Here is a 27,858-nt window from a genome sequence, read left to right as displayed (position 1 = left end):
CATTGATTTGGCAGGGTGAGCATTGTGGCAATAAAAAGTCTTGTGAAGGAGTGCTGACCTTAGATTACCTACCATGTCATTTATTCATTTGTAATTATGCATGTTTTCTTCAAGACAGTGAAATTTACATCTGTGTGTCGGTGAAAACTACTTATGCCAAAAATACTGACATTATAAATAATTTCTGGACTGAAAAAAGCAAAAAATATCCAATATTATCCACTGAATGCAAAGCATGCTTAAAGTGTGAACTTTTTACATTTCAAATTCAAAGCGAAACCCACCTTACATCTCAAAGAGGCATGGTGATCAAATTTAACACTACCAAAAACAACACAAAAAAAACATCCTGAATGGGTTGCACAAAAAACAAGTTCCTTGGCTTTTAGCACAGTGGCAAACAAAAAAAGCAGAGAGTTCATTCAGCAATGTTGTCTTTCCCACCACATAGTGAGCGTTGATTTGCACAAATGTTATTTCACCTGGCAAAACCCTGAGGCGCACATTTAAGATTTCGTAAAAGTTTTTCCCCATGCCACAGTTAAAAGACTGGAGGGGGTTTGAACAGGGCAACAAGAGTCCTGAAAGCTCTTTGATGGTTTGCAGGGTTAAAGACCAGAGCAGGGTGTAATTTTCAGCGGTTGTCCCAAAAAAGGAGAGACACTACTGGGCCTCAAACCGCTCTCTCATAAGCCTAGTCCAGTTTGGTCACCTCCACCCTGATCCCTTGCTCTCATTGTTCTTCAGGTTCTTCGGCAGGCTGCTCTGGCTGGGCTGGAGGTCTATTGGGTGCTGCTGGGGCTCTGGGTACAACCTGGTGCTGTCGCTGCCGATATGCGATTACTGTGCCCAAAAGCAGAGCAATGACAGTCATTAGGTAGAGATCCCACTCTGGACCAAGCAACTGGTCGAGATCCACCTGAGACAAAACCTCCTTCAGCTGAGGGATAAAGAGAAAAAAAAAAAAAAAAAAAGATGCATGTTACGGTTATTCCTCCTAGGTATGGGTGATTCATTCATTTTCCTTTATTTATAATATACTACATATTCCTGTAGTCCGTTATTTATCAGGGGTCGCTACAATGGAATGACCCACTAGCTATTCCAGTATATGTTTTATGCAGCGACTGCCCTTCCTGCTTCAACCCAGTTACAGGGGAACACATGTATAAGTGATTCTATTGATTAAATTTGAATTAATTATATATAAATAGGGTGCACAGTGGTGCAGTGGGTAGCACGTTCGCCTCACAGCAAGAAGGTCGCTGGTTCAAGCATTGGCTGGGTCAGTTGGCATTTCTGTGTGGAGTTTGCATGTTCTCCCCGTGTTCGCGCGGGTTTCCTCCAGGTGCTCCGGTTTCCCCCACATGCATGCGGTACAGGTGAATTGGGTAGGCTAAATTGTCCGAAGTGTATGTGTAAGAATGAGTGTGTCTGGATGTTTCACAATGATGGGATGCAGCTGGAAGGGCATCCGCTGCATAAAACATTTGCTGGATAAGTTGGCGGGTCATTCCGCTGTGGCAACACCAGATTAATAAAGGGACTAAGCTGAAAAAATAAATTTATGAATGAATATATAAAAAGAAATTATCATGCAATAATAGCTTTTTTTGCAACATGTGAACTGCATGAAACAAATCTTAAACTAAATTGAGACTTCCTACTGAGTCTTGTCCAGAAAACCCTGTAGGCTAATAGACTGGTTTCACATGCCCGCCATTTTAAAAGCGAAAGAGAGGCTGCGTTGGGAAGAAAACCGGATGTATCATCTGAAGTCACATAGGAACGGTATCTGCAATGGCGTATTATGGTGTGTACTTGGCTGTATATCTTATGAGTGAAAAGAAAGTGACACAAATTTATCATTTCACTGCTTTTTGAGTGACCTGAAGGTCCATTCTGAACGGATATCAGACCTCATTTTCAGCTAAGTTAAGGGAAATGGCACTAGATAGCTAACGTTATTTTCCCAAACACACGGTTTAGATGCCATTTATCAAAGTCAAGTTAATGAATTGATTCTTCACTATATTAGACTTGTCACGATACTGAACACCCTCGTGTTGTGCTCCAAACATTTTACACAGGACTGCATTGTTTTATCGCTCACTGGTTAACATAGGATGAAGCAGGGAAGCCCCATCTGTGTTTACCTGGTGCCATGAACTGAAGCCTAGGAGGACACGTAAGCTTTATTACTCTTAAAGAGATTATGATTTTGTTTGATGCCTAATGTTTTTTTATGTATTCAATTTAAAAACTGAATTATATTAAAGTGATGTTTACCACATCTGCACTTTGCGGGCAACAGCATGCTGTTGCAATGTTTACAGTGCTGGTCCTCTACTTCCGGGTTTCTTCCCATTTAGGCCTTAATTTTTTAAATGGCGGCCATGTGAAATAAGCATATATTTAAGTGAATTCATTTTCCAGGACTGCAAAGTGTTTCATTATTGTTCTCTCACACACTAAATAATGCTTTGAATATTTAGGATGATGCTGAAACAGCCGTTCTATGCTCATGTAATGTTAAGAGATCAATTTAAACTAAACTCCATAAGCCCAGATCTGTAGTCTATAGGCTATCAAAAATGCAATTTTAATGACCTACCCTGTCAACATTATGTCAGTGAATTGCATACATCATGCCAATATACTCATAGATCACTATGATCAATGCTTTTTATGCTTTTTTTCTCACCAATCATTTTTGTTTAATGATTATTGCATTGCTGAAAAGAAAAAAAAGTGCAGCATATATGTACACATTCATGAAAATACCACGTCTGTCATTATCAGTGTACTGCTGAGAAGTTTTCTTGCCAATAAATATAGAATAATTATTTGTCACGAGCATATCGGGCCACTGAATCACACAGAGTGTCTTTCTTGTGTGTTATGTGAACATTATCAATAAATGTCAAACAGCAACTTATTGCTTGTCATCAGCATCGCCAATAACAAGGGCCTTCAGAATTCTACATAAGCCACATGAATATGATGACGCTGCTTTAAAACAATCTCTTTCTCTTAAATATGAAGCACTAAAGTAAAGGAGACTTGACATGTTGGATATTAAGCTGGAATCTCCCAACTTACATTGAGATCCTGCAAGTACTGTAGTGCATAAACAAGGCCCAGCTTGCACAGGGCCAGGAACACAGGAACTGGGCATCAGGACTGGCTTCTGCAGCCATGTCATAGAAACGTTTAGCCAGATGAATGTCCTGTTGAAGAACAACTCTAAAATTAATGCACTGTTCATTGAATATACTACCTAAACCTTTATTCAGCAAGGATGCATTAAAGTTATCAAAGTAAAGATATGCACTATGTTAGAAAAGGTTTCCATTACAAAATATTTGGAGGGTAAGATTATAACAGTGGTACTGTATACAGCTAAATGTAAATATTCATCAAGATTTCACCTGTTTGATCCCAAGGCCCTTCTCATGCATATAACCCAGGTTGAACATAGCCTGTGCACTGTGCTGTTGCTCAGAGGCCAGCCGATAGTGAATCACTGCAGTCTCATAGTCCACATCAGTACCATAGCCATAGAAATGGTAGTCGCCCAGCTTGATTCTGGCCACGGTGTAACCTGTAAACAAAATCAAATGTTAAAGAAGTCCTGAAAGCTCAACACCATAATGAAAATTCAAATGCAGTTATAACAACAGAAAGGATGATTTTGCAAGTTCCTATTTTCAACAATGATTTCTGACCACATATTGTCCTGCTTACTGTTGAAGTGTGGCAAACAAGTACATAAATTGTCATGAAAAAAAAATATTATTATTATTATTTTGCAATTACTTTATCATTACTATTAAACTGCCCTCAAATGTACAGAGCAATGGAAAACTATCACACTGCAAAAGAACAAGCAGACAAATACATTACATACACAATTTAGCAGCACTTCTACAAACATATCTGATCACAGAATGCAGTGGATGGCCAATCAGAATCAAGTATCCGGGAGAGCGGTGTAGTAAGCGGTTATATTTGTCTGACTATGACGGTTTGTAAGGTCATTAAAACAGTCTGACATTATGCTCAAGTGAGCGTGTGGGTTGAGGAGAATGGTTTAACCTTGAGCAGCTGCTCTGGTCCAGTGAGCAAAGCCCGTGGGTACGTTTCATTTTCATTGAAGATCTGCGACCCCCTCTGAAAGACACACACAGAGTCAGTATTCACTTTGAAATGTGAAGTGGTTTTGATTTACCAGTAAACATGCAGGGAACATCTTTAAAAAGACTTATAAAGATTTAAAAGACCATTTCATTTGTTTCCATCAAAACCATAACTGTTATTAATATATTTTGGTGATTATATATAAATGTATGCTTTAGTAACTATGAAAAACTTTATTACAAATTGTACATGCACATATTGATTTGGTGTCAAATAAAACAAATATTTGTGAAGTGTATTTTCACACAATGCTAGTTTTAGTTTCACTTAATGGTTTAGGTCTAAAATGTATAATTAAATTTATTTAAAGTAAATATAATTCCTATTTCATTCTGTTTTAAAGTACTCTTATGATTAATATTTGTTTTAGTGAGTGAGGGGAACTAATTAATGTTTGTATTGTACACATTTTATTTTATTTAGAGCTATGGGTCATCTATATTACATGATTTCTAAATTATATTGTAAAATGTGACTAATAAACCAATATGAATTTACAACTTTTTTTGGTGAGATTTCTTTATCGGTATTTTCACAATAAAGAACGCAGACGTGAATAATGTAAAGGTTCAGAAAGACCTTGGCTTGATTTCTCAAATCAGATTTCACAAAACAGCATCATTATGTGTTGGGTCTGCGCCCTCTGATGACAATAGCAGAGCACTGACTCACTTTGATCAAGGACGAAGGCCACATTGCTCTGTGCAACCTCATAGCCCTGTTCAGCCAGCATGAGATACTGTATAGAGCAGAATCCATATCACCCTCCTTAACGCCTTCCTGTAAGCTGCCATGAGTCTCTCAGAACCAGCGGCCGCGCTCGCACACATTCTTGAAGAGCTGCTCACAATACACATTCTATTATCTCAGCTATCAGGCAAGCTTTTTTAAAATAATGGCTATGCATCTTGAAATGGATTCCTCATCCTCCACTGCAGTGTGACAGGAGCGCATGACCCCTGTCCCTGTGCGTGCATTTGTGCAAGGTTATAAAAGGCCAGGATGTGACCCGCTTGCGATGCCAGGTTGAAGAATTTAAGGGCCTGCTTATAATCACGCTTCACTCCAATGCCATACTAAATTGTGAGGAAAATAAGAGTTGTGAAATGCATTTTTCGAAACTCTATTCAAACACCCACCAGCTGAAATGACTAGACACTTCTCAGTCCTCTGTGTTTGTCAAGATCATGTCAAAGCAGAACACAGGTGGGAGTTTGTTATGGTAACAATCACCCAGGCAACAAAACCGAAAGGAGTCTGCTGTGATTTAAGATAAAAATAAGATAAATCAGAGTTGAGCTGGTGGAACAGTGAGCTAGAAAGACGAGAAGGATAATACAAAATCTGTTCCAAACATCTTTAGGCATTCAGATCATGAGGGAATGCTGCACAGCAAAAATGTAGATTTTCTAAGTTGGAACTGAAATATCAGTGGCTTTTTGGAGGCTTTGCATCATGGCAATTTGCAGTTCTATACTGAGAGTGTTCTGCTCTTGTGTCATTCACTTTTTCATGGCAGATATTATTCAGTACGTAATGACACTGTTAAAATATTAGCATAATATTTAACATTCAATATGAAAGCTTGTGTAGAAACAAAGAAGAGAGAGAAAATCTAAAATACTGTATCACAGATAGCCAGGTCCTGAAGTAATATATTAAAGCAGAGCAAGAAATAAAGAAATAAACTATAAATTCCTATGGCTGTTCTATAAGTACGATGCAAATTTATTATTATTATTACCACCATCATAGATTTCTAAAGATGCCCTGATTTATATTTTGAGTGATCTGCTATTTATGCAAATGTCAACTCAGCTCCAGTTGGGTTGAGCAGAACATTTTTGCACTATTAACTACAGCATGCAATCAAAATTGCTTTTTAATTTACTTTGCTAGTGGACATTGCTAGCCTTGTGGTGAATAATTCATCTATGGAACTGATCTTTGCAACATTTAAAGGTGCAAGACACCCTGGAGCACTTTTTTTAATTAAAAGATTTGTGTGTTGAGCATCAGTTAAGACAATGTTAGCACCTGTCAGCTTTAATTGGGGGAAAACTGGATAATTTTGAGCTTTTGTTAGCTAATTTCCAGGTTTAAATTAATTGTTGGGGCGGGATCAAAATCGGTGACGTAGCACGAACCTGCTAGTGAAGCGATGACGCATCAGTTTCTCATTATTATTCATAGTGGAGTTTTCTTATCCTTTGAGAAGACCCTGTTTATTTATTATTCATGAGCTCACATGCTTTCCGAAGTCAAGGCAGACCAGCCAAGCTGTGAGAGCACATTAGACCATCCTGTCAGGGCCGATACAGAAAAGCTGTTTGTTTGCAGCAAACCTATTTCGAGGGAGATCTGTACGAGAACTGGAGAATGGCGGACTTTGTCTTTTATCAGTTGAGCTTGTTACCATTCAGACACGTTGCCTATATCTGTGCTGCTGTGTTCGCACATGTTTAAAATCCTAAAGATTACCAGCATAATGGTTGAAATAGACAAGAGACCTGCTGTACTGCTATCCACTATGTCTGCATTCAGACCAGGGGATTCAGGAGGAGAGAAGTCCTCTTCATTTATGATGTTTATATAAACATTATTATCTTTATAAAGATGTAACAAATTGTGGTTTTGTGTATATGAAATTACGAATAATATATGTAGCAGGACATTAAATTACTGTTTATTTCTTTACATTTTAACTTTGTAAACTATATAATTATGCATCTCATGGTTTGTCTCTCATTTTGTGAGCCAACTGACAGTTGATCGCTACCCTCTTTTTCCCCTGCTCTGCCGGCCACGCCCACTCCCCCCTTCTTTTTTGAAATTTGAGGTACAGTTAAACTGAAAGGGGGGGGAGGATTCATGGCCTTTTGATGAAAATCTAAACAGGTTTTTTTTTTCCTTATAAGACATCGGTTTTATTGTTTAGGTCAGGATTGTCCAAACTCATGGTCATGGTGGGCATCTGTCCTTATCTTAACACCTATCAGGAACTTTCTGGTAGTAACTAGTAACCTGGATTAGTTGGTTCAGGTCTGTTTATTTAGGGTTAGAGCTAAAATAAAAACAACAGTGGCACTGCAGGTCCTCTAGGAATGGACACTTCTAGTTTAGGTAGAACATCAAATCAGACTGCTGCAAGATTTCAGTGATCTCACTAAACACTATATTTGAAGATCCACCTGATTCCCAGTAAAGAACACACCCCACTTCTGCTTCACATTCATTTTAACATATAAAATTTAATATTCAGAAGGGGAATGTAAAAACCTTATGAAAAGAGAAAGACAGAGAAAAAACTAAACATATGACTAATACATATTTTAAAGTAGAGCAATATAAATCACATTTAAAGTGTTTAAAATATTAGTGGAGTCTTTTATGCACATATTCAACAGCCTTAACTGGATTAGTAAACGCAAACCTTTATATCTCACCAAGGGCTGCTGATTTTAAAATGGGGAAAAACAATTACAGAATCTCTCTGCTGCACACACTTACTGTAGTACATGGTTCCCAGCTGTAGCTGTCCATCCACCCATCCTTGCTCTGCTGCTTTCTGGAAATACTTCAAGGCCAGGTCATAGTTCTGCAGGATCGGGAAAAAACATTAGCTGCAAAAAAAAGTCTTTGAATGATTCCACACTGTTAACTTCAGCTTATCTAGAAAACTCACCACAGGGACACCCCTTCCATACAGGTAAGCCATACCGAGGCCACTCTGGCCAACTGGATTACCCTAAAAGACACACAGATATAAAAAATTAAAAATGAGAACAATCAGTTTTTTTAGGGGGAGGTGGGGTAGGGTTTGCATCTTGACTTAATACTCTTACCAAGTCTGCAGCCTTCTTGAAATAATGCAGTGCTGTCTCGTTGTTCTGAGGCACATACTCACTGCCTTCAGAGTACATCTAACACAACAGAACAAGAAAAATAAATAACAAAGAATAAGCACATGGAGTTTAAAGGAAACTGTTAACAAAAAAATAAATTACTCAAGTCTATACCTTTCCAAGGAATGCCATAGCATGTGTGTTCCCTGCGTTCGCAGCCTGATTGAAGTACTCGTATGCCCGCTGAAATTTAATGACAAAAAAAAAAAAAATATATATATATATATATATATATATATATATATATATATATAATATATATATATATATATAAATGCATCGCTCAAAATGCATCACTGTTCTCTCTTGAATGGATTCTGACCTGTTTTAAACAGCAGATGGCGCTATATGCTTGACAATCAACCATTATCTGCTTGCATCCAATTCTTTACAAATACTACTTGTTCCAAAAATAATCATAAAAAATTTTTTTTTTAAATACTGTTCATAATGAGCGGTTTTTAAATGCCAACTTGCATAACAGTAGAAAGCACAATTACTCTTTCTAGTGAGCATTTGACTATACTGTTAACAACTAGTCTAGAGCACCATCTGCTGTTAAAAACTAGCCTCAGAATTGATTTAGAGAGAAGATTTTGAAAATCTCTGAATTGATGCAGTATTGACTTCACGAAAGATTTGTCCACAGCTCTAATTTGAAAAAGGCACATAAGATTATTAAAATATATTTTGACAAAAAAAAAAAAATACCTATGATTTTGCTCTACACCTCGTCCTCCATGCAGGTGTAACTGACCCAGACCAACCTAGAGGGGAGAAGCTAATTTTTAAAAATGTGACAGTGGTAAACAAAAATACACTTAAAGGGACAGTTCATTTAAAAATGAAAATTTACTCACAGTTTACTCACTCAAGGGGTTCAAAACTTTTGAGTTTCTTTTTTGTTAAATAGTACAGAAGAAAATTTGCAGAAAGCTGCAAACCTGACTTCCATAGGAAAAACAAATACTACGAAGTCAATAGTGATAGGTTTTTAGCTTTCTTCAAAATATCTTCTTGTGTGTTCAACAGGAGACAGAAAATCAAACTGTTTGAGAACAAGTAAAGGGTGGGTAAATGATGACAACTTTCATTTTTGGGTGAAAGATCCCTTAATGCCAAAACATAAGTATGCTAAATAGCTACAGCACTACCTACTGTGCCACCACGTCACCCAACCTTGTTTTCAACTGAAAAAAAAACTTTGTTAAGTACACTTCACATTGATTAATTACACAAGGTTCCATCATGTTTCTTTGATTAAATACAGATTTTAAAAAGTTGAGATATTCTTTTTGAATCACCCTGTATAACATACAATTTTTTAAAAATTAAGTATATTAAGTATAGTATATAATAAATAGCAATTATTAATGGACCAAATGTTTTGCAACCAAATGTGTTGACTTAAAAAATTATCTATGAAATAAAAAGTGCTTTATTTATTTATGATTCATTTACTTACAAACTACTTATTTAAAATGAGATGAATCAACACAATTCTTATGTTTTTTGGGACAATTTAATTCTTTTATGTTTAACTTAATCGATTTGTGTTGGGACAACATGAAGGAATTGTGTGAAACCCAGCATTTTTTACAGTACACAGTATACACTACATTTATATAATATTTTCTGCAATAACATTATAATATAACATAACATAACATAATATAGGGTGGCGCAGTGGGTAGCGCTGTTGCCTCACAGCAAGAAGGTTGTGTACTTGGGTCATCTAAATAAAGAAAGACTCAAAGGTAAAGATAATCAATTAATTTTTACCTGTTTAAACCTAACACTCCTAAATAAAGTCAATTTTACATGATATTGACAAGTTAATTGTTCCTGATATAAAAATTTAATTGAAATTTATTTGTGCAAATTGTTATGATTTTTTAAGTTTTTTTAAGAATTTTTTAAGTTGTAGGATTTATAAGTAAATCTTAAGAGTTTTTTTTAGTGTAGGTTCAAATACATTCATGTTTAACAATAATATAATAATATACAATACAATAATATTAATACTATAGTAATTTACTTTATTTGTGCTATTTACAGAAACATTTAATATTCTTCTGTGTTAAAAATACAATCCTCAGTGTCTTCATTAAATTCTGTTTTGCTCTTGTTATCTGCCCTAGCTCTCCCTCCTTCTGTCAATCTCTGCCCATCACTGTTTCTTTGTCCTCGACTCATTGTGTAAGCCTCAGACCGAGTGTTTGATTTCAGCGTTGTAAGCATTATCTCAGTAACAATACCTGCTTTGTTAATAGAAGGATTGATTTTCCAACTATTAAAAGTTCCAAGGCAAAAAGCCCCTGCAATGTGACTAAACATTGCACAGCCAAACTTCGTACTACGGCTTCTACTGCGCTAAAGTCATTAGATGTTTGGTCTATTAAATTCGGGCTATCAGAAACAGTCACAGCTGCTATATTGATCATACTTGGAAGGTCACTGCTGATGATGGGGAAGAGCTGCACTCAACTGCAACTAAATACTGGGAAATAGTTATAGAGAAATGGAGTCCAGATGTCAGTGATGCAGGTACTCACCAGTGCTGAGGGTTTCAAGGCAGTCCTGGGACACTGGGATTGGATGAGGCTTAGACAGAGCATCTGCAATCACCTCCACAATACACTTCATCACCTATGCAAAGACAAAAAGATTTGGATATGAAACAGCATGCCATGGTTAAGCCTTTTTAAGACATACCTGAAACTTGCAAACAAACTTTTTTTTTTCGTTTTGTTACTCTATACATGGCTTAAAATTTTGATTAATTAATTATTAACAAATATTAATAAAATAATTATTAATTATTAGCACCGCTGTGAAATGTTTTTTCAAATGTTTTCCAAGTGAACAAAGATACATGGGAAGCAGCTTTAAACAGGGTTCATTCCTCATCTATATGCACACGTCTCTGCCTCATTCAGTGTAAAGTGGTTCACCGAGTACACTGGTCAAAATATAGGCTCGCACTAATCCGGAGTGTGATAGGTGTCATTCAGGTTTAGGCACTTTAACCCATATGTTCTGGACATGCCTGGCTCTTTCCTCATTCTGGGGCTCAGTATTTCTTTCTCGTTCAGCCATTACTTCAATAGATCTAGCACTATCACCTATTATTGGTCTATTTAGTGTGATGCCTGATAATTACACATTACCCCACTTACTTTTTAAACTTGAGGCTTTTCTTACTTTGCTTGCTGGGCATGTAATTTTATTAAACTGGAAGCACCCCAGTCACCCTCGCATGTACAGTGGCTGAAAGATGTTTTGTATTTTGTCAAACTAGAGGAAGATTAGATACTCCTTCAAAGACATAACAGAACGTTTTGTTATGAACGCTAGACTAATCGCTCTTGCTAACCTTGACAATAATAATGCAACAGTTTGTAATCTTTCATTACTCCTAATGTAAATTGAAATTGTTGCATAAAGGTAGATGTCTGCCCCTCATTTAGTTGTGTAATTTAATTTAATTTAATTATTCCTCTAAGGGTTATTTGTTGTAAAATGTAAAAAAAATGTTAAAGAAATCATAAATAACACAAATATTTCCAAGTGCGGTTAACAGAACATTTTCAAAACATTTTCAACATAAACAATTCCAATAACTAATTTCTAATAATAAATTATTTTTGTCTTGACATGATGGCTGTACATAATATTTTACTAGTTCATTTTACAAGATGACTGGTATTCCAGCTTACCGTGCAGTTTTAAAGGATTAACTAGGTTAATCATTTTAACTAGCAAGTTGGGTGAATTCAGTGGTTCTCAATTCCGGTCCTTGAGCCGGATCCTCCTTGTGTGTCCAAATAAGAGAGACATACACAATGTGCAGGATGGGCAGGCCTGAGGAATGGATTCAAGAACCACTGGGTAATTAGACAAGTCATCATCATTGATGAGGGCAGCATGGTGGCGCAGTGGGTAGTGTTTCTCGCCTCACAGCAAGAAGGTCATTTTCGAGCCTCGGCTGTGTCAGTTTGGCATTTCTGTGTGGAGTTTGCATGTTCTCCCTGTGTCGCGTGGGTTTCCTCCGGGTGCTCAGTTTCCCTCCCCACAAGTCCAAAGACATGTGCGATAGGGAATTGGGTAAGCTAAATTGTCCGTGGTGTAGTGTGTGAATGAGAGTGTATGGGTGTTCCCAGTGATGGGTTGCAGCTGGAAGTCAATGGCTTGGGTCATTCGCTGCATAAAACGTATGCTGGATAAATTGGTGGTTCATTCCACTGTGTAGACCCCAGATTAATAAAGAGATTAAGCTGAAAAGAAAATGAATGAATGAATCATCAGTGATTTGTTCTGTTGCAAACAAAAAAAATACTATATTGAGTATAATAATATTGAACTCAGCAGTTTTTGATTTTTTTTAAATATGTTTTTAATCCAGTCAAACTGAAAAAAATAATATTTTCTTCCCAAACGAAAAAATGCAATAGCAAATACTTTGAAAGATTTCCTTGCTCTGGTAAACATCACTTACATTATAGTTAAATCTGTTAAATAGTAATAGTAGTAAAATAGTAATATTCGAGACCATTTGACAAGTTTTTGTTATTTTCAGGACTCTGTGATGAATGGAAAGTAGACCAAAAAAGAACAGTGTTTATGGGGAAATATTGTTATGATAGTAGTGTCTATAAATCATGGTTATTTTAGTATCACTGCAATACTATATATATATATATATTACATTAATAGTAACATTTTTAATGTTAGATTGTGATTTACCTTTTTGTTAACATGTTCAAAATGTGTTGTTTTTAATTTATTATGTTTATTAAAATATTCTACATTTTAGTTAACTAATATGACCCCGGTTATTATATGGGACTGCACACATTCATGAGATCAATGTGATAGAGGACATAGCAGCAGAATGCAATAATATCTCAAAGCCTCGCATTTCCTACTGTCTTACATTTCACTTTCAATCAATGTCCATTTCCCTCCTCAGTACTTCCATCCCGCTCGCCTGCCTCTGCGATCTGTTTTGGCTCCACATTCCCCCCAAAAGTCAAACATTCTCTACTGTCAGGGAGAAAACAGCCTCCCCAGTAAGGCCAAGTGCTGCTGAATGGCATTATCATTTTACTGAGGAGAACTGCATCTCGTTTGCAACTGACACTGCCGTTGTCTTTTCTGCCCAAACTTTGGATTGCGATTTTCGATCTTTTTTTAGTGTTCTCTATAAAGCTAAATAATCTCTTAAGGTGTTGATCATATCAGAAATGAGAAATGAGCATGTAATAATAGCATAAATTAAATGAATGAAATACTTTTGAACATAAAGGTTGTTTATTTTTTTGCACTTTACTTGCTCGATGTTGCATGAAGAACCTTTAACATCCTTGGAACCTTTCATCTCAGTTCGTCACAGTGCAAGGTGCTTCTTTAGGTCATGAAATGACTCTTCACACTATGAAAACTGGATCTTAAAGGGCTAGTTCACCCAAATATGAAAAATCTGTCATTATTTACTCATCCTGCACTTAATCCAAACTTGAGTTTCTTTCTTCTGTTGAGCACACACACACACTCAAATAAAGAATATTCCTATTATGTATGTCAATGACTGCTTTTTCCAACATTGGTCAGAATATCTCTTTCTACTGAAGAAAGAAAGTTGCTAACAATTCACACTATTAACTACTGGCTTATACCTGCCTATTATTAAAATATTAACTGTTTATTAGTAGCTATAATCTATGATCTTGGTGGTTCATTCTGCTGTGGTGACACCTGATTAGTAAGAGACTAAGCCAAAGGAAAATGAATGAATGAATAATCTACATTCCTAATCCAATACCTTAAACCAGTGGTTCCCAAAGTGGGGGTCGGGACACCCTAGAGGGGTCGTGGGACAATGAGGTGTGGGGGGTCACTTAGTGACTTCCAAAGATCAATCAGAATTACCATATGCATCCAAAACCTACAGAAGACCCAACAAGCCATCAGCCTTTCAAATTTTTCTGCGACCCCTGGGTGATTATGTTATGTTAAAGACACAGCACATTGATTTTAAGGCACCTAGTTAAACTTTCTGACACCTTTACTGCACTCATGTACATTAAAAATAATACAGGCCTCAACTGAACATAGAGGATGGTCAAAATTAAACGATTAATAGACTTGGGCCTATTTGTTATGTGTGCGGCGTTGTGTGCAAGGTTTATATAATTATAACCACCTCAGAGAATATTGGGTATCACGAGTCACTGGCATTGTTATTTTGGGTGTTGTGGGCTGAAAGTTTGGGAACCCCTGCCTTAAACCACTGGTGTCAAACTCAGTTCCTGGAGGGCTGCAGCTCTGCACAGTTTAGCTTAAAGCTGACAAAACACACCTGATCAAACTAATTGAGTCCTTCAAGCTTGTTTTAAACCTCCAGGTCAGTGTGTTGAAGCAAAGTTGGAACTAAACTGTTGAGAGCTGCAGCCCTCCACCCCGGCCTTAAACTAAAACCATCCTTACTATTAATAGGCAGCTAATTAATAGTTTATTGAGTGAATGTTAACGCTCTGTTATAAGCCTGAATTAGGACTTAAAATGAAGTGTTACCAGAAATGTATTCATGTTCAGAACCCCAGTTTGAGTAAATAATGAGGAAATTTTCATTTTAAATTAAATAATTTTGCTTTAATTGAACAAATTTAATTATTGTAAAATTATTTGTATTAATCTCTTTAAGAACTCTTTTAAGTAAAGGATCTTTGTGGAACAAGAAAAGGGAGATTTAGTGTGATTTTTTAAAACATTTTCTATTAAAATAGATTCTCTTAAGCTTTATTTTTATGGCCAAAGATGAGAAATAAGCATGTGATGATGCCATCTTAAATAAATGAACACACAACCCAACTTTAGTTGACTTCATTATAGTTGAAGAGCACAGTTTGCAGTCATCTGTAGTCGGTAGCCTCCTCTGAATAAGCACACATGGCACCAGCTGTCACTAGGATGAAGTCGTGTTGTTGAGTCACTGTCTCACTTATGCTGCTTTCCTCCACATTTCCTGACAACCCGACTAATGCTGTTGCCTTTCTGCCAATCCTTATGCTCCTGTTTCTTAGATGGCTGCGCATTAATTTAATATTGTACAGCACTTGAGACTGAAATAGCATTTTATTTGTGTAAAACAATGATTCATAAACTCCTTCGCATCCTTACCTTCACATCCTTCTCTTCCATGTGACCTGGAGAGACTGGTGCAGAGATGACTGGAAATAAAAGAATGTTTGATTAACAAAAGCATGATGTGATAATGCAATTAACCTACACATAACCATGGGTTAACTTAAAGCATGGGACTCAAACTCGATTCCTGAAGGGCGGCAGCTCTGCACAGTTTAGTTCCAATGCTAATTAAACACACCTGATCAAACTAATCAAGGTCTTCAAGAGACTATTAAGCAGGTGGGTAAAGTCTAGATCGGATACGCAACTGGCCGGAAGTGCGATATGCACATTAATATAGCAGCATTTTTTATGACACTGTATAACAATAATTCATATTTTACAGTGCTGTGATGGTTGAGTTTAGGGTTGGGGGTGGGGGTAGGTGTTAAAAAATACAATTTATTGGGTAATTAATAGATAACAAAAATATTTCTCGGTACAACTGCTGTTTATACTTACTGTGATGGTTGGGTTTAGGGTTGGGGTGGGGTAGACGTTGGGGTAGACGTAAAATACAATAAATGTGAAAAATTTATAATTGGCAGAAATAATTCTCGTTTACTTCCGGCCGCAACCATATCCGATCTAGCAACAACCAAGCAGGTGTGAGTTGGAGGTGGCTGAAACTATGCAGAGCTGCGGCCCTCCAGGAATTGAGTTTGAGACCATTGACTTAAAGGGATAGTTCACCCAAAACTGAAATTTCAGTCATCATTTACTCACCCTTCACTTGTTCCAACCCTGTTTGTCTTTTTTCCTTCTGCTGAACACTAAAGAAGATTTTTTGAGGAAATCTTTTAACCATTGACTTCCATAGCATGAACGACAAATGCAAGTCAATGTTTACATTGTTCCCGCATTCTTCAAAATATCTTCTTTATTGTTCAACAGAAAAAGAAACTCATAAAGGTTTGGAGTCACTTGTGGTTGAGTAGATAGTGAGTACATGTTCATTTTTGAGTGAACACTCCCTTTAACGTTTAAACGTCTCGTTAGCCTTCAGGTTAAGTAATAAAGGTTTGTGAGCGTTTAGCAACAAACAACCAATCATAAACTGTTTCAGCGGTCATCTTATAAATATTCATGTGCTTTGTAGTGAAACTTTCGCGCGCTGCTTATGTCAAACATGTCGACCGATAAAGGGAAGCCATTAACGGACAAATTATTAGTTTAAGTAAACCAGAGGGGAGATTTACAAAGATATACAAATATACAAGTGTCGCATGTTTTTATGGCTGATAATGTTACTAACTGACACTGTATGTGAAATAAACAAGTATAACAGTATGAAATCTCGAAAAAAAATAACCAATTACTAACGCAAAATAAAACATTAACAATGCGATGTGTGAAATCACTGCGTTTACAAATGTCAAGTGTGAAAAGCCCGTTTGCGTTCCTCTCAAGTGTTTCTTCGCTGTCCTTGGTGCTGACGGAGACATTGCACAGCTCACATGTATGCTAAGCAAGTCAACTTAAGCAATGAATCATCCAAAATAACGCAAAGTACTCCCACAGCGTGATCTTTCATATATCTTGCACACTTACCAATATTCACCAGGAGCAGGAGAGCAGCGCATCCTCGCGCGATCATTGTCGTGATGCGAAGTGCAGGCATCTGTTCTGCTTAAAAGTGGCGAGCGAAAGCAAATGAACGTTAATATTTCCCTGTCCTCACAATAAATGAAAACACTGGCTGATTTAGGGATGCATTATTGCGCATTGGGCGCTGCTCGTGTTCGTTTCGTCGGCTCCTCAGACCACAATGCCTCAGTGTCACTATCAACTACCGCAGCGATGCCGCCTTTATATAGTCGACATGAAGAGGAAATGACATCAGTGTGAAATACAGCTGCCCACTACTCAGGGGCAGACTTAGTGATTTTGGGGGCCCTAAGCTATTCCAGGTATGAGGCCTTAGCATTGAAACTCAAAACACTCTCTTTTTCTATAGATATTTCTTCTTTGTATTCTGTTTTTTATAAATAACTGCATCTTAAAATATATCTTAAGGAGAACCTCTTTAGTGTAAAACTAAATACAATAAATTCAAAAATAAAAAAAACTTGTTCACAAACTATATGCAGTTAATTAGCCATAATTGTGATTTGTGATTAAATATTAATGTTTGCATATGCGGTATGGCACGTTCCACAATTCATGTGTGCCCCGAGTTTAGAAAAGAAGTAATAACGTTAAATATTAATGGTTATAGACAGCTTTTACAACATATGATAGAAAAATTATAAAAGAGCTATTTGATTAATATAAGCTTCTTGGCATCGGTCAGAGTCCCTTAATTCCCCGGCGCCCTTAGCTGCTTACCTTGCATCTACTTAATTTTTTTTGTGCTTATATATATATATTGTGCATGCATATTACATCTAGACTCGAGATGAATGTAATATATCTTTTTTATATCTATCCAAAAAGATGATCTGCTAAGGACAATTCCTACCTGGTTCTTTATATTCTGCTTCAGACTAAATAATTAATTTCATTAGGGTCAAATATAAAGCATCTCGATCTGCATCAAATTACTTATACAAACTAATAACATAAACAGCATAACATATTAATAACATAACACTAAAGGTCTTTAAATGACTTACTAATATTAATAACTAACAAATAAAATATAAATATTGGTCAAATAAGATTCCATCGGATTAAATTTACATATGGGAGGGGGGGGGGTGTATTACACTGTTATGAACTTTTTTTTTTTTTAAATAAATAGAATCATTGACAACCATTCACTTTTATTATAAAAACTCGTTATTCTGAAGCTCCAAGCTAATTAGTAGTTACAACAAAAACAAAGTGTCATTTCAATACAATTATGATCAAGAAAAGCCAAGATATATTGTACCAGTGGGTTTTCATTCAGATCCTAAAAATGTCTGTACATTGAATTATTCAAGGAAAAATGCTTTGACCCACAGGTATTGTTCAGTTGAGCCTCAGGTGTTAAAACTGACTGGAGACAATATTTATAATAACTCAAGTTTTATGAAATTAATATACCATATTTTATTGCAATACTTTTAAGTCTTTATTATTTGTATTTTAAGGCCACATTATTTATATTTAAAATAAAATAATAAAGTAAAAATATGTTTTTATTATTATATGTCATATAATTGCTTACTTTTGAAGACTAGTTTTAGACAATTCATAAGTGCCAGTTTCGGTGCCAGTTCTTGCATCATTATTTCTGTCAGACCAGAAGACAGATAAAGTAAATGAAAAAAAATTAACTAATTAATTATAACAAATTATTAAATTAAGACAATTGGTTACAAACATAGGCAAGAATGTTTGATCAGAACTCAATTCATCTGGTGTGTCTTGTCCCTTCAGATTATTAGAGCATTTCCTCCTGTATTGCAGATTTCTAAATTGTTAAAATTGCTTTTTTTCCACCCACCATTTAATTTCCTACTACAATCAGTAATAACACAAGTGTGACTTTTTTGATTATTGCTTAGCTTTTTAATCAGGTCCAGAATTAAATGAATTGTTAGTATTATTTGATTTAATTAGGTATTATTATTTTCAACCAAGTTTCCACCATTCCGGCCTAAAATACCAAACAACACTGAAACTAATGATCCAATGAACTAATGATGAAAGGAAAACAAATCACAAGCTGAATAAAGTTGTTGTTTTTTCCATGAATCTTTGCGCTGAATAACAAACAGAAGTCGGTCAGTAGTGCTGCCTGCCATTCAGAACAGAAAGTAATTCAATTAAAAAGGGACTGCATTAAACATTGGCATAGACAGTAAATGATGGACCTCAGGGGAAGCATATGTGATTACACTACCAACTCATTTATTGAGCAGCATAAAGAGAGTGGCAGGAACGAACGAGAGTGGATGCGAGCTGAAAACTGAGTATTATTAGATGCAAATATACACTAACACTCATATCTTCTTGAGATATTTCAGTTTACATGCAGATGTGCATTTACATGTGCATAAAATATTTCTGCTCACGTTTTTAGACATTTTTTTTTATTTTGATATGTTGCATTGACTGAAATATGCTCTTATTTTTTTTAAAAATTTGTCCTACTTGACTAAGCGTCCGTGAGAAAACTGTTAGTCATTCATTGTTTATATCAACAGTCTCCATTTATCATATTGTTCATAGGTGACACAGAACGGTCCAGTTGTCTCTCATAATGTGCACATTAGAGGCTGATGTTTACACATTTTACCCCTGCTGTGGAAAATGATGTTGATTTAAACAGATGCATTGCAGAAAAGCAGGAAATTTGAAGCAGCAGACATGAACATTGATTTATAATGAAGAGATAATGCAATTTCTCTATTCTGGACACACTAAAATTGGACGAAAATTGAACGGTCAGCAGGAGTAATAGTACGTGCATGTGATGGACTACACCAAATTGCCTTTGAAGTGGAAACAAGGTTTTTTCCCTGCTTATATTAGTTTGAAGGGCAAAACATATCATATGTAGCATGTTGTACAGAATTAAAGCTAATAAAATATGCATACTATATATACAAGTTTGTTTTTTTTTTTTTTTTTTTTTTATGTAGCCGGTGGAACAAAAGACTAAATTAGCACTTTTTTCCAGCATTAATTGACTATACAAGATCATGAGAAATGAGAAATGTCAATTAAGAGTCTAAATTGTTTAACTCCTCTAAATAACCTCTAATCTAAAGTTGATGCATCTCTTAAAGACAGGATAGAAAATTGTTGGGCATGAGGAATATTTGAATCCTCAAGCTTTATATGTGAATTGTGTCCTCAATCAGGTGGAAAGGAGTCTGAATGATCCAACTCATTATAACTGCTTCCCTCTGGTAGGAGATATAGAGTCCCTAAATGTAGGTTGAAGCGATATAAGAAATCCTTTGTATTAGTTTCAGTGGGTTTATTTAACAAGAGTTTATCTTAATTAGCATTATAATTATTGTAACCATATTTTATATTGTTTTGATTGTTTGTTTTTATGGAATGTCTGCAGCAATATGGTGATGCCCATAACAAATTTCCTGTCAATGACAATAAAGTTTTACTATTACTACTACTACTGCTTCTAACAAAAAGTCATATAAAATGTGACACAGGACCACAAAAACAGTCATATGTTTTGGACCTGAACACTGAATAAATAAGCTTTCCATTCACGCATTATTTGTTAGGATTTGGCCACAATACAACTATTAAAATCCGAGGGTTAAAAAAAAAAAATCTAAATGTTAGGAAAATAGCCATTAAAGTTGTGCAAAGACTTCTTAGTTATCCACATTACTAATCAAAAATTAAGATTTGATACATTTATGAAGGACATTTTCAAAATGTCTTAATGGAACTTGGTCTTTACCTAAGATTCTATATAAATATATATAAATAATTCTATAACTTATAATTGCCACACATTTCTAATATAATAGTTTTAATAACTTATTTCTAATAACTGATTTATTTTCTCTTTGCCATGATGACAGTAACTAATATTTTACTAGATATTTTTCAAGACACTTCTATACAGCTTAAAGTGACATTTAAAGGCTTAACTAGGTTAATTAGGTTAACTAGGCAGGTAAGGGTAATTAGGCAAGTTATTATATAATGATGGTTTGTTCTGTAGACAGTCGAAAATATATAGCTTCAAGGGGCTAATAATTTTGACCTTAAAATGTTTTTTAAAAAATGAAAAACTGCTTTTATTCTAGCCAAAATAAAACAAATAAGATTTTCTCCAGAAGAAAAAATATTATCAAACATACTGTGAAAATGTCCTTGCTCCCTCACCATAGAAAATATGATAAAAAACAATGTTATGTGTATAATTTACACTACTAGGTACTTATTGGGGGCCCCCAGATTTCCTGAGGTCCCAAGCGGCTGCTTATTTCGCTTATTGGTTAAATAATAACATAAACATGTTGTTGTTGTTTCTTTGTTTTGTTTTTTGTTCTTGGGTCCATTTATTTTTCATCATAAAAATGCAGAAATGAACCAGAAATGAAAAGCTATTTCTCAGAGCTGAGATAAATTTACTCTTCTGATCTCAGCGATAGCAAAGCATCAACCAAATGTAGCCTACTGCAAGTGAACTTCTAAGCATCTGGACAACAAAGGGGCAATATGAAAAACATAACTCTTTTGTAGTTCACTTCTATAAAAAAAAACTTTTAAGCAGTAAGATAGGCTAATAATAGCAAGCAAATTTATTCACTTGACAGTTTAGAGATCAAAACTAATTCCTTTTAAACAATAAGAGTGATGTTATGAATATGCAGGCTCATTGAGCAATCAGACTAATGTCTTGCTTTTTGGATTAAGTAAATTAAGCTATTACTTGACAAACACAAACAGAATCAAACGGACTGACAAAACTGACATAAACATATTTATTCAGGACAAACGAGAAGAAGCCATCTTTGTAATTGTATTGCTGCAATTAATTTTAGCTTTGGGAGCTGCTAAGAACATCTATAAAGAATGCTTTTAAAGAATAAAGCAAAATTCAAGAAGCTACATATTATGTTGTGTCCCCCCACAGCCCAACATCTTGAGTTTTCTACAATGGACACAAAAATCTGAACCCTCCAAAAACATTTTCCTTCACGTCAGAAGTAGCGCAAGAACTGAAAACGGGACTGAATGAATCAGTGACTATGAACCAAAACATTATCACCAGTCAAAGGTGCAGGGAATATCACAGATCATCTCCTAACCAGGGCACATAATAAGGTCTAGATAGATAAGATAATGAAAAAAATAATCAGAGTTTTGGATTCAGGAGAAGTGGGCAGTTATAAAGATCCGAGAAACTTTTTCTCAAGGACAAAATTGTAATTACAAACCAAATAAGCATCTAAAAATATGCAAGAGTTGTAGGCTGATCTGGTCTGCAGTAATGAGAACTTATCAACAGTGATCTGAGGAGGAACAAACCACAAATCAGTGACAGGTTTTGGGCATCCAAATGCACAAGGTTATCCTGTCTGGGCCTAGCCACAGAAGGTCAACTGTGAATCAACCAATCAGAGTGTCAATGAGGACCTTTTCCACTATTAAATGCACAAACAATAGGCACACAAGCATCAGAACAGGACCTTGGAGCAATAAAGAAGATCCCCTGATGGTCTGATGAGTCCTGTTTTTCTAATGACGTTTACCTCACGAAGTAGAATTTACTGCGTGTTGGTGATAAGCAGGTGGAGGGGGTGTGTTATTCTGTCCAGTGTTCTGCTGGGAAACTTTATGTCTGGCTATTAATGTGGATGTAAATTTGACACCTGCCACCTACTAAAAAAAAAGGGTCTCTCTCACTGGAGGAACTTCTTCACTTCTCTAGAACTACTGGTGGAAGTGTATGATTTTATGGTAGAAGACAAACTGATTGGGCGAATGTATACCGTACTAAACACCAGCACAATATTTTAAAGAGTTTCAACATATCCATTCAGAAATCGAATGTATTTACCCGTCACCAAGGACCCTTTTCACAAGACTTATAATCTTAAATCGTTGAAAGTTTTATTTGATTTTTAAAAAAAATGTGTGTACATTTATATGTATTCATGTATGTGTTATATTATCATCTCATACAAGCGGTAATTCGTTTTTTGTAATTTGATGAGGTGTTTCTAATGCAGCATCTATGGGGCAGGACAGTAGATTTGATGTTGTTCTCTCTTCTGTATGTCATTGTCAGTCTCTCACATATTTTTTCCTTTCTCTGAAAGTCTAAGTCTAAGTCTAAGCGCTCTAAGTTTACCCAACTATGATGACTTAGAAACCCAGAAATGTGAAAAGGGTCCATTGTCTGCATAAGTAACTGAATCATAAGTGATGTAGTCCCCTTTTTTGCTCTTTTGTGTATTTTAAACATCTGCAAAACACGACACACTTTGATCATTACGCCCTTGATCCTCCAATTTTGGATTTTGTTGAATGTTGCTATCAGACAGCATACGTCACTTCAGAGGTCCTAGTGATGATGTATGCGACCAAATGCAAACAGCTAAATGTCTTGAGAGGGAAATTTGTTCTTGGCGGACCGGGCCTAGTTGATAGTTCCTATAACGGAGTTCCTATAGCTTCCTGGTGCAAAATCTCCTAATTTGTAACTCCAATGGTGCCCACTAGTGGAAGTGTCCTCGTTTTGCATTATAGGCATTAAGGAATCTTTTTCAAGAACAGTTCAAGAGAATGATGAAGAGTTCAAAAATCCCCAGTCCAACTGAGCATCTGGGAGATGCACTGGAACAACAAGTTTGGCAGTTTCAGTAGCTCTACCTTGCAACCTACAGGGCATGAAAGATCTGTTGATAATGTCTTGGTGCAGGTACCAGAGAACATCTTCAGGGGTTTGTCAAGTAAGCACAATAAGCAGGAGGTCATGTTTTGGCTGATTTGGTTAAAAGGGTTCAGTTATCTTTATGTCACATTGTGCTGCTCACATGAAAGACAAGCGTACGGGAGACAGCATGTAAGCTAAAAACGTAATTTTAAAGAAAATAATAGAGGGAAAACAAGAACCCCTTCTGAAAGCTTTATTTGAGAAGACCGAAAGCACTTCTCATGTTGCAGCATCCAAAGCAATTATCTTATCACTGGCATTAGGAAGCTCTTAAACAGTTCACTTTTCACCATGCTTTCGGAAGCAAAAACAATTATTCTCACTCAACATTCAAATCCTTTATCTGCACAAGCTTAATAAGTTTACATTGAAACCTCTGATTCAAACCGTCTGGAATTAGCTTACACTGTTACCTTTCATAGCTAAATTAATTATAGCAGCATTATGCAGAGCTAAATGTGGCTTTGCACCTGCTCTGATGCTATTTTGGTTGGGTATATCACAAAGGATCATCATCATCATCATCGTCATATATTTGTCTATTCTGAGGTTTCAACATTACCGTTTCCATTGCATAAACTCCACAGATTAATCAAATACGGAACTGACTGACCACCATATTTCGCCAAGTCCAATTTTCTTTTCTTCTCTGCTAACTTATGTTTTCTTATGTTGCACTCTCTCATGGATAAAACAGTGAGAACATCGGGTGGGCAGACATGATGTACCACAATACTCCATATGGATGTCCTACAAGGAGGCCAGATTAACAGCCAAGGTCCAAAGTGGCAGAAGCGCCAAAGGAGGCATGAGGTGGAGAACGGCCAGTCTGATGCCAGCTGACTCAGGACGAGATGAGCCGGACTTTGCTGCAGCGGGTCTGGTGTAAATGTACGGATGACTCTGAGATTTGTCAGATTAATGAAAGACAATTAAGGGATGCAGTAAAGGAATTAGCATGAGAAAGCTAAAGTGACTTAATGGCTTAAAGAAAAACATTATTAATAGTTTCTTACCACCTGGGGGCAAACAAGCTCGATAGGGTCTGAAAAGCTCTCCACCATGAACTTCTCCCCCTCAGGTTGAAACTTACCAAACACGAGAAATGAGAGAAAAGGTTTTAGAAAGACTGTACCTGTGTGATAATCAGAGGCTGTGCTGGTAAAACAATCTCAAATGGTTTGTACAAAAAAAATGTAAAATAAATAAATAAATAAATTATATATATATATATATATATATATATATATATATATATATATATATATATATATATATATATATATATATATATATATATATATATATATATATATATATGATTTTATTTATATTCTTTAAGTTTTTTAAATCAAGTGTTTTCCTTTAATCTTTAGCTTTATTTTATTTTAGATTTTGTTTAAAAACAATTAAGCAGCATCCGAAATCGCATACTTCTATACTATATAGTACGCTAAAAACAGTATGTGAGCCAAGTAGTATGTCAGAATTCATAGAATTCACTACCAGCGAGATTCTGAAGTGCGCATCCGATGAATGCTATGCTATCCCATGATGCACCACGAGAGAATTCATGAATGTGAGAGTGAAGCAATGCAACTGACGTGGGTAGATTACGCGATCATGAGAAAATGGCGAATGTACTATGTCCGAGTTCCATTTCATACTACTGACTGTAGTATTATACTGTATATAACATACTTTTCTAACAGCCGAGTAGTACATTAAATCCAAATGCAGTACCTACTGAGTATTAGGCGATTTTGGATGCAACCTTACAGTATTTTTTTCAGTATATTGTTTTACGATAGATTGAATTTCTTTATTTTGCCGTTTGTTATTTTTCAAATAATTTAATTTCTCTTATTTTTCATTCATTCATTTTCTTTTCGGCTTAGTTCCTTTATTAATCCGGGGTCGCCACAGCGTAATGAACCGCTAACTTATCCAGCACATGTTTTACGCAGCGGATGCCCTTCCAGCTGCAACCCATCTCTAGAAAACACCCATACACGCTTACTCACACTCATACTCTACGGACATTTTAGCTTACCCAATTCACCTGTACCGCATGTCTTTGGACTGTGGGGGAAACCGGAGCACCCGGAGGAACCCCACGCGAACGCACGGAGAACATGCAAACTCCACACAGAAATGCCAACTGACCCAGCCGAGGCTCGAACTCTTATTTTTTGTATCGTTTTTTATTTTATATTATATTTAACATAATTTATTATTTTGTTTCTCTTTATTTATTGCAGATAATTCTAAATGCAATGTAAATAATACCTTTATATACAGATTAATTTTATTTTAAGGTTTATATTATTTTAAACAATTTACATTTTACTACTTTTTAAGTCCTTTTTTGCTTTTTTATTTTATTTATATTTTCGTCAAACGTTATTGTTTTGTTTAACTGTGTTTATTTTTTACCAAATAGAGCTTAGTGAAATGTTCAGAGATAAAGAAATCAAAACTCCTTACCATGTTGTTCCACAGGCCTTTGGCTAACTCCTCGTGTCCTTTCATGGTGAAGTGAAAGCAGTCCGGGGTAAAGAAACTCATGTCAATCTTCCCGTTCTAATCAGTGAAAATTACAAGTCACAAAGCATAAACAGCACATTCATATCTTAATAGAAACTTACACTTCAAAGTTCAAACCGAACGCAAAACTGCCACAAATGCCAGTAATTAACGCAGTTCTTACAGGGAGTCTGGGAGGATCTGCATGTTTCAGGAACGGCTGCAAAACTACAGCAAAGTCCTTCTTAAAGAATCGATCACTGTGCAAAAGCTGCTCCAGAGCTTTCTGCAGAATAAAAAAATCTGCTATTTAGCACTGTTTATGCACATTAGAGCTTTAAAATATGTGAAATAACTGAGAAAACAAGCCTACCTGGAATTCCAGGTTTACTCCAACCAGCTCCTTCAGGGCAGAGGATCCAGCAGCAGGCTTGACTAGACAGGAGCAGAACGACCTGCACAAATCATTTTTAAAGATGTTTAAAGGAGCACTTTTTTTGCAAATAAACCTATTTAACAAGTCCCCTAAAGTTAAACAGTGGATCAGAATGAAACACCAGAATGAAATATAGTCCCTAGACAAATCAGCCAAGAAAACAGCTAATTTTCAGTGTCTTAGTTCACAATGTAACTATAGAAGAGTTTTAAAAACAACATGCTAATGGTCTAATCCAATTCAATGTTTTATGCTAAGCTAAGCTAAAAAAGTGCTCCCGACAGACAATGAGATTGAATTAATGGATTTTAAAAAATGGTAAAACTCAACTGTTTAAATATAGGTCACTTGCAACAAAAAATATTTGAGTCTATTTCAATAAAAAAGTGCAGACTTCCTTTAAAAGCCTGATTTAATGTTCTTTACCTTTGGAGAAGACATCCTGGGGTGGGTTTCTGTACTTCCCTCAGGGTCTCCATTGGCAGTATCTGGACCACATTCACTATCATTCGAGGAACCTACAAAGGTCAGTTAAAAAAAGATGATCAATAATTCATTACCATTCAAATGTTTAAAAGCATGATAAAATGTTATTGAAAGAGAAGCTCACCAAGGCTGTATTTTTTTTTTGTCAAAAATACAGTAATACAGGGACATTTTATAACACATATTTAAGACACCCATTTTTAAATTTCTTGTGGTTCAAAGTAAAAAATTCAGCATATTTACTCCAGTCTTAAGTGTCACATGATCTTTCAGAAATCATTCTAATTTAATGATTTAAAACCTTTAGAAATTATTATTTATGTCAAAACAGCTGAGCTGCTAAATACTTTGTGCAAACTAGTATTTGTTGAACAGAAATTTATTTAAAATCATGTTTGTAATAAAAAGTCCTTAGCTATATTTAAATCAATGCATTTTTATTTTAACGACTCAAAACAGCAGTGCATATACACAGTTCAGTCAGTTCCACAGTTTTACAAACAATCTGTAATAAAAAACATAATAAAGAAAACAAATATCTCAAAATTCATTTCTGCCCAGATCTCCAAATCTTACCTCATTCATCAGCATTTCCAGGGAAACAGTCATATAATGGATGAAGTTCTCCACCGAAAACAAGGACTGTGTGTAAAAAAAAAACAGGACATAAATTTTGAAGCTCCATAAATACACTCTTACCGGACGTTATGTCCAAGAACAGAAAAAAAGTGCTCTTTAAATGTCACTATTTTCGGGCC

At 35.7% G+C, this 27,858-nt stretch overlaps 2 protein-coding genes and 1 long non-coding RNA gene across 3 annotated transcripts; all 3 read right to left on the bottom strand.

Moving 5' to 3' along the window:
- Window positions 1-207: 207 nt before the first annotated feature.
- On the bottom strand, window positions 208-8,472 carry LOC130247367 (protein sel-1 homolog 1-like). The gene is given in 15 exon segments (XM_056480596.1): window positions 208-940; window positions 3,103-3,170; window positions 3,173-3,230; window positions 3,432-3,604; window positions 4,099-4,125; window positions 4,128-4,171; window positions 4,869-4,947; window positions 4,950-5,043; window positions 5,134-5,171; window positions 5,174-5,276; window positions 7,703-7,798; window positions 7,886-7,948; window positions 8,046-8,123; window positions 8,220-8,288; window positions 8,428-8,472. Coding segments are annotated over 15 exon segments (1,242 nt in total). The 3' UTR covers window positions 208-733.
- A 2,190-nt stretch (window positions 8,473-10,662) lies between these two features.
- LOC130213743 (uncharacterized) lies at window positions 10,663-17,107 on the bottom strand. Its single transcript, XR_008835494.1, has 3 exons — window positions 16,845-17,107; window positions 15,288-15,337; window positions 10,663-10,754 (listed from the first exon to the last, which is right to left on the bottom strand). It is a non-coding gene; the product is annotated as an uncharacterized LOC130213743 (long non-coding RNA).
- Window positions 17,108-23,227: 6,120 nt separating this feature from the next.
- On the bottom strand, window positions 23,228-27,855 carry si:dkey-177p2.18 (phospholipase B1, membrane-associated). The gene is made up of 7 exons (XM_056481717.1): window positions 27,677-27,855; window positions 27,041-27,132; window positions 26,552-26,633; window positions 26,363-26,464; window positions 26,140-26,235; window positions 24,669-24,740; window positions 23,228-24,555 (listed from the first exon to the last, which is right to left on the bottom strand). Exons 1-7 carry the CDS (start codon window positions 27,707-27,709, stop codon window positions 24,403-24,405), a joined length of 630 nt encoding a protein of 209 aa, XP_056337692.1. The 5' UTR covers window positions 27,710-27,855; the 3' UTR covers window positions 23,228-24,402.
- Between the last annotated feature and the right edge of the window lie 3 nt (window positions 27,856-27,858).

This window comes from Danio aesculapii, chromosome 20 (assembly GCF_903798145.1).
Source record: "Danio aesculapii chromosome 20, fDanAes4.1, whole genome shotgun sequence".
In the NCBI taxonomy this organism is placed as follows: Eukaryota; Metazoa; Chordata; class Actinopteri; order Cypriniformes; family Danionidae; genus Danio; species Danio aesculapii.
Note: the sequence above shows the minus strand (reverse complement) of the source record. Positions and strands in the feature narration are given on the sequence as shown.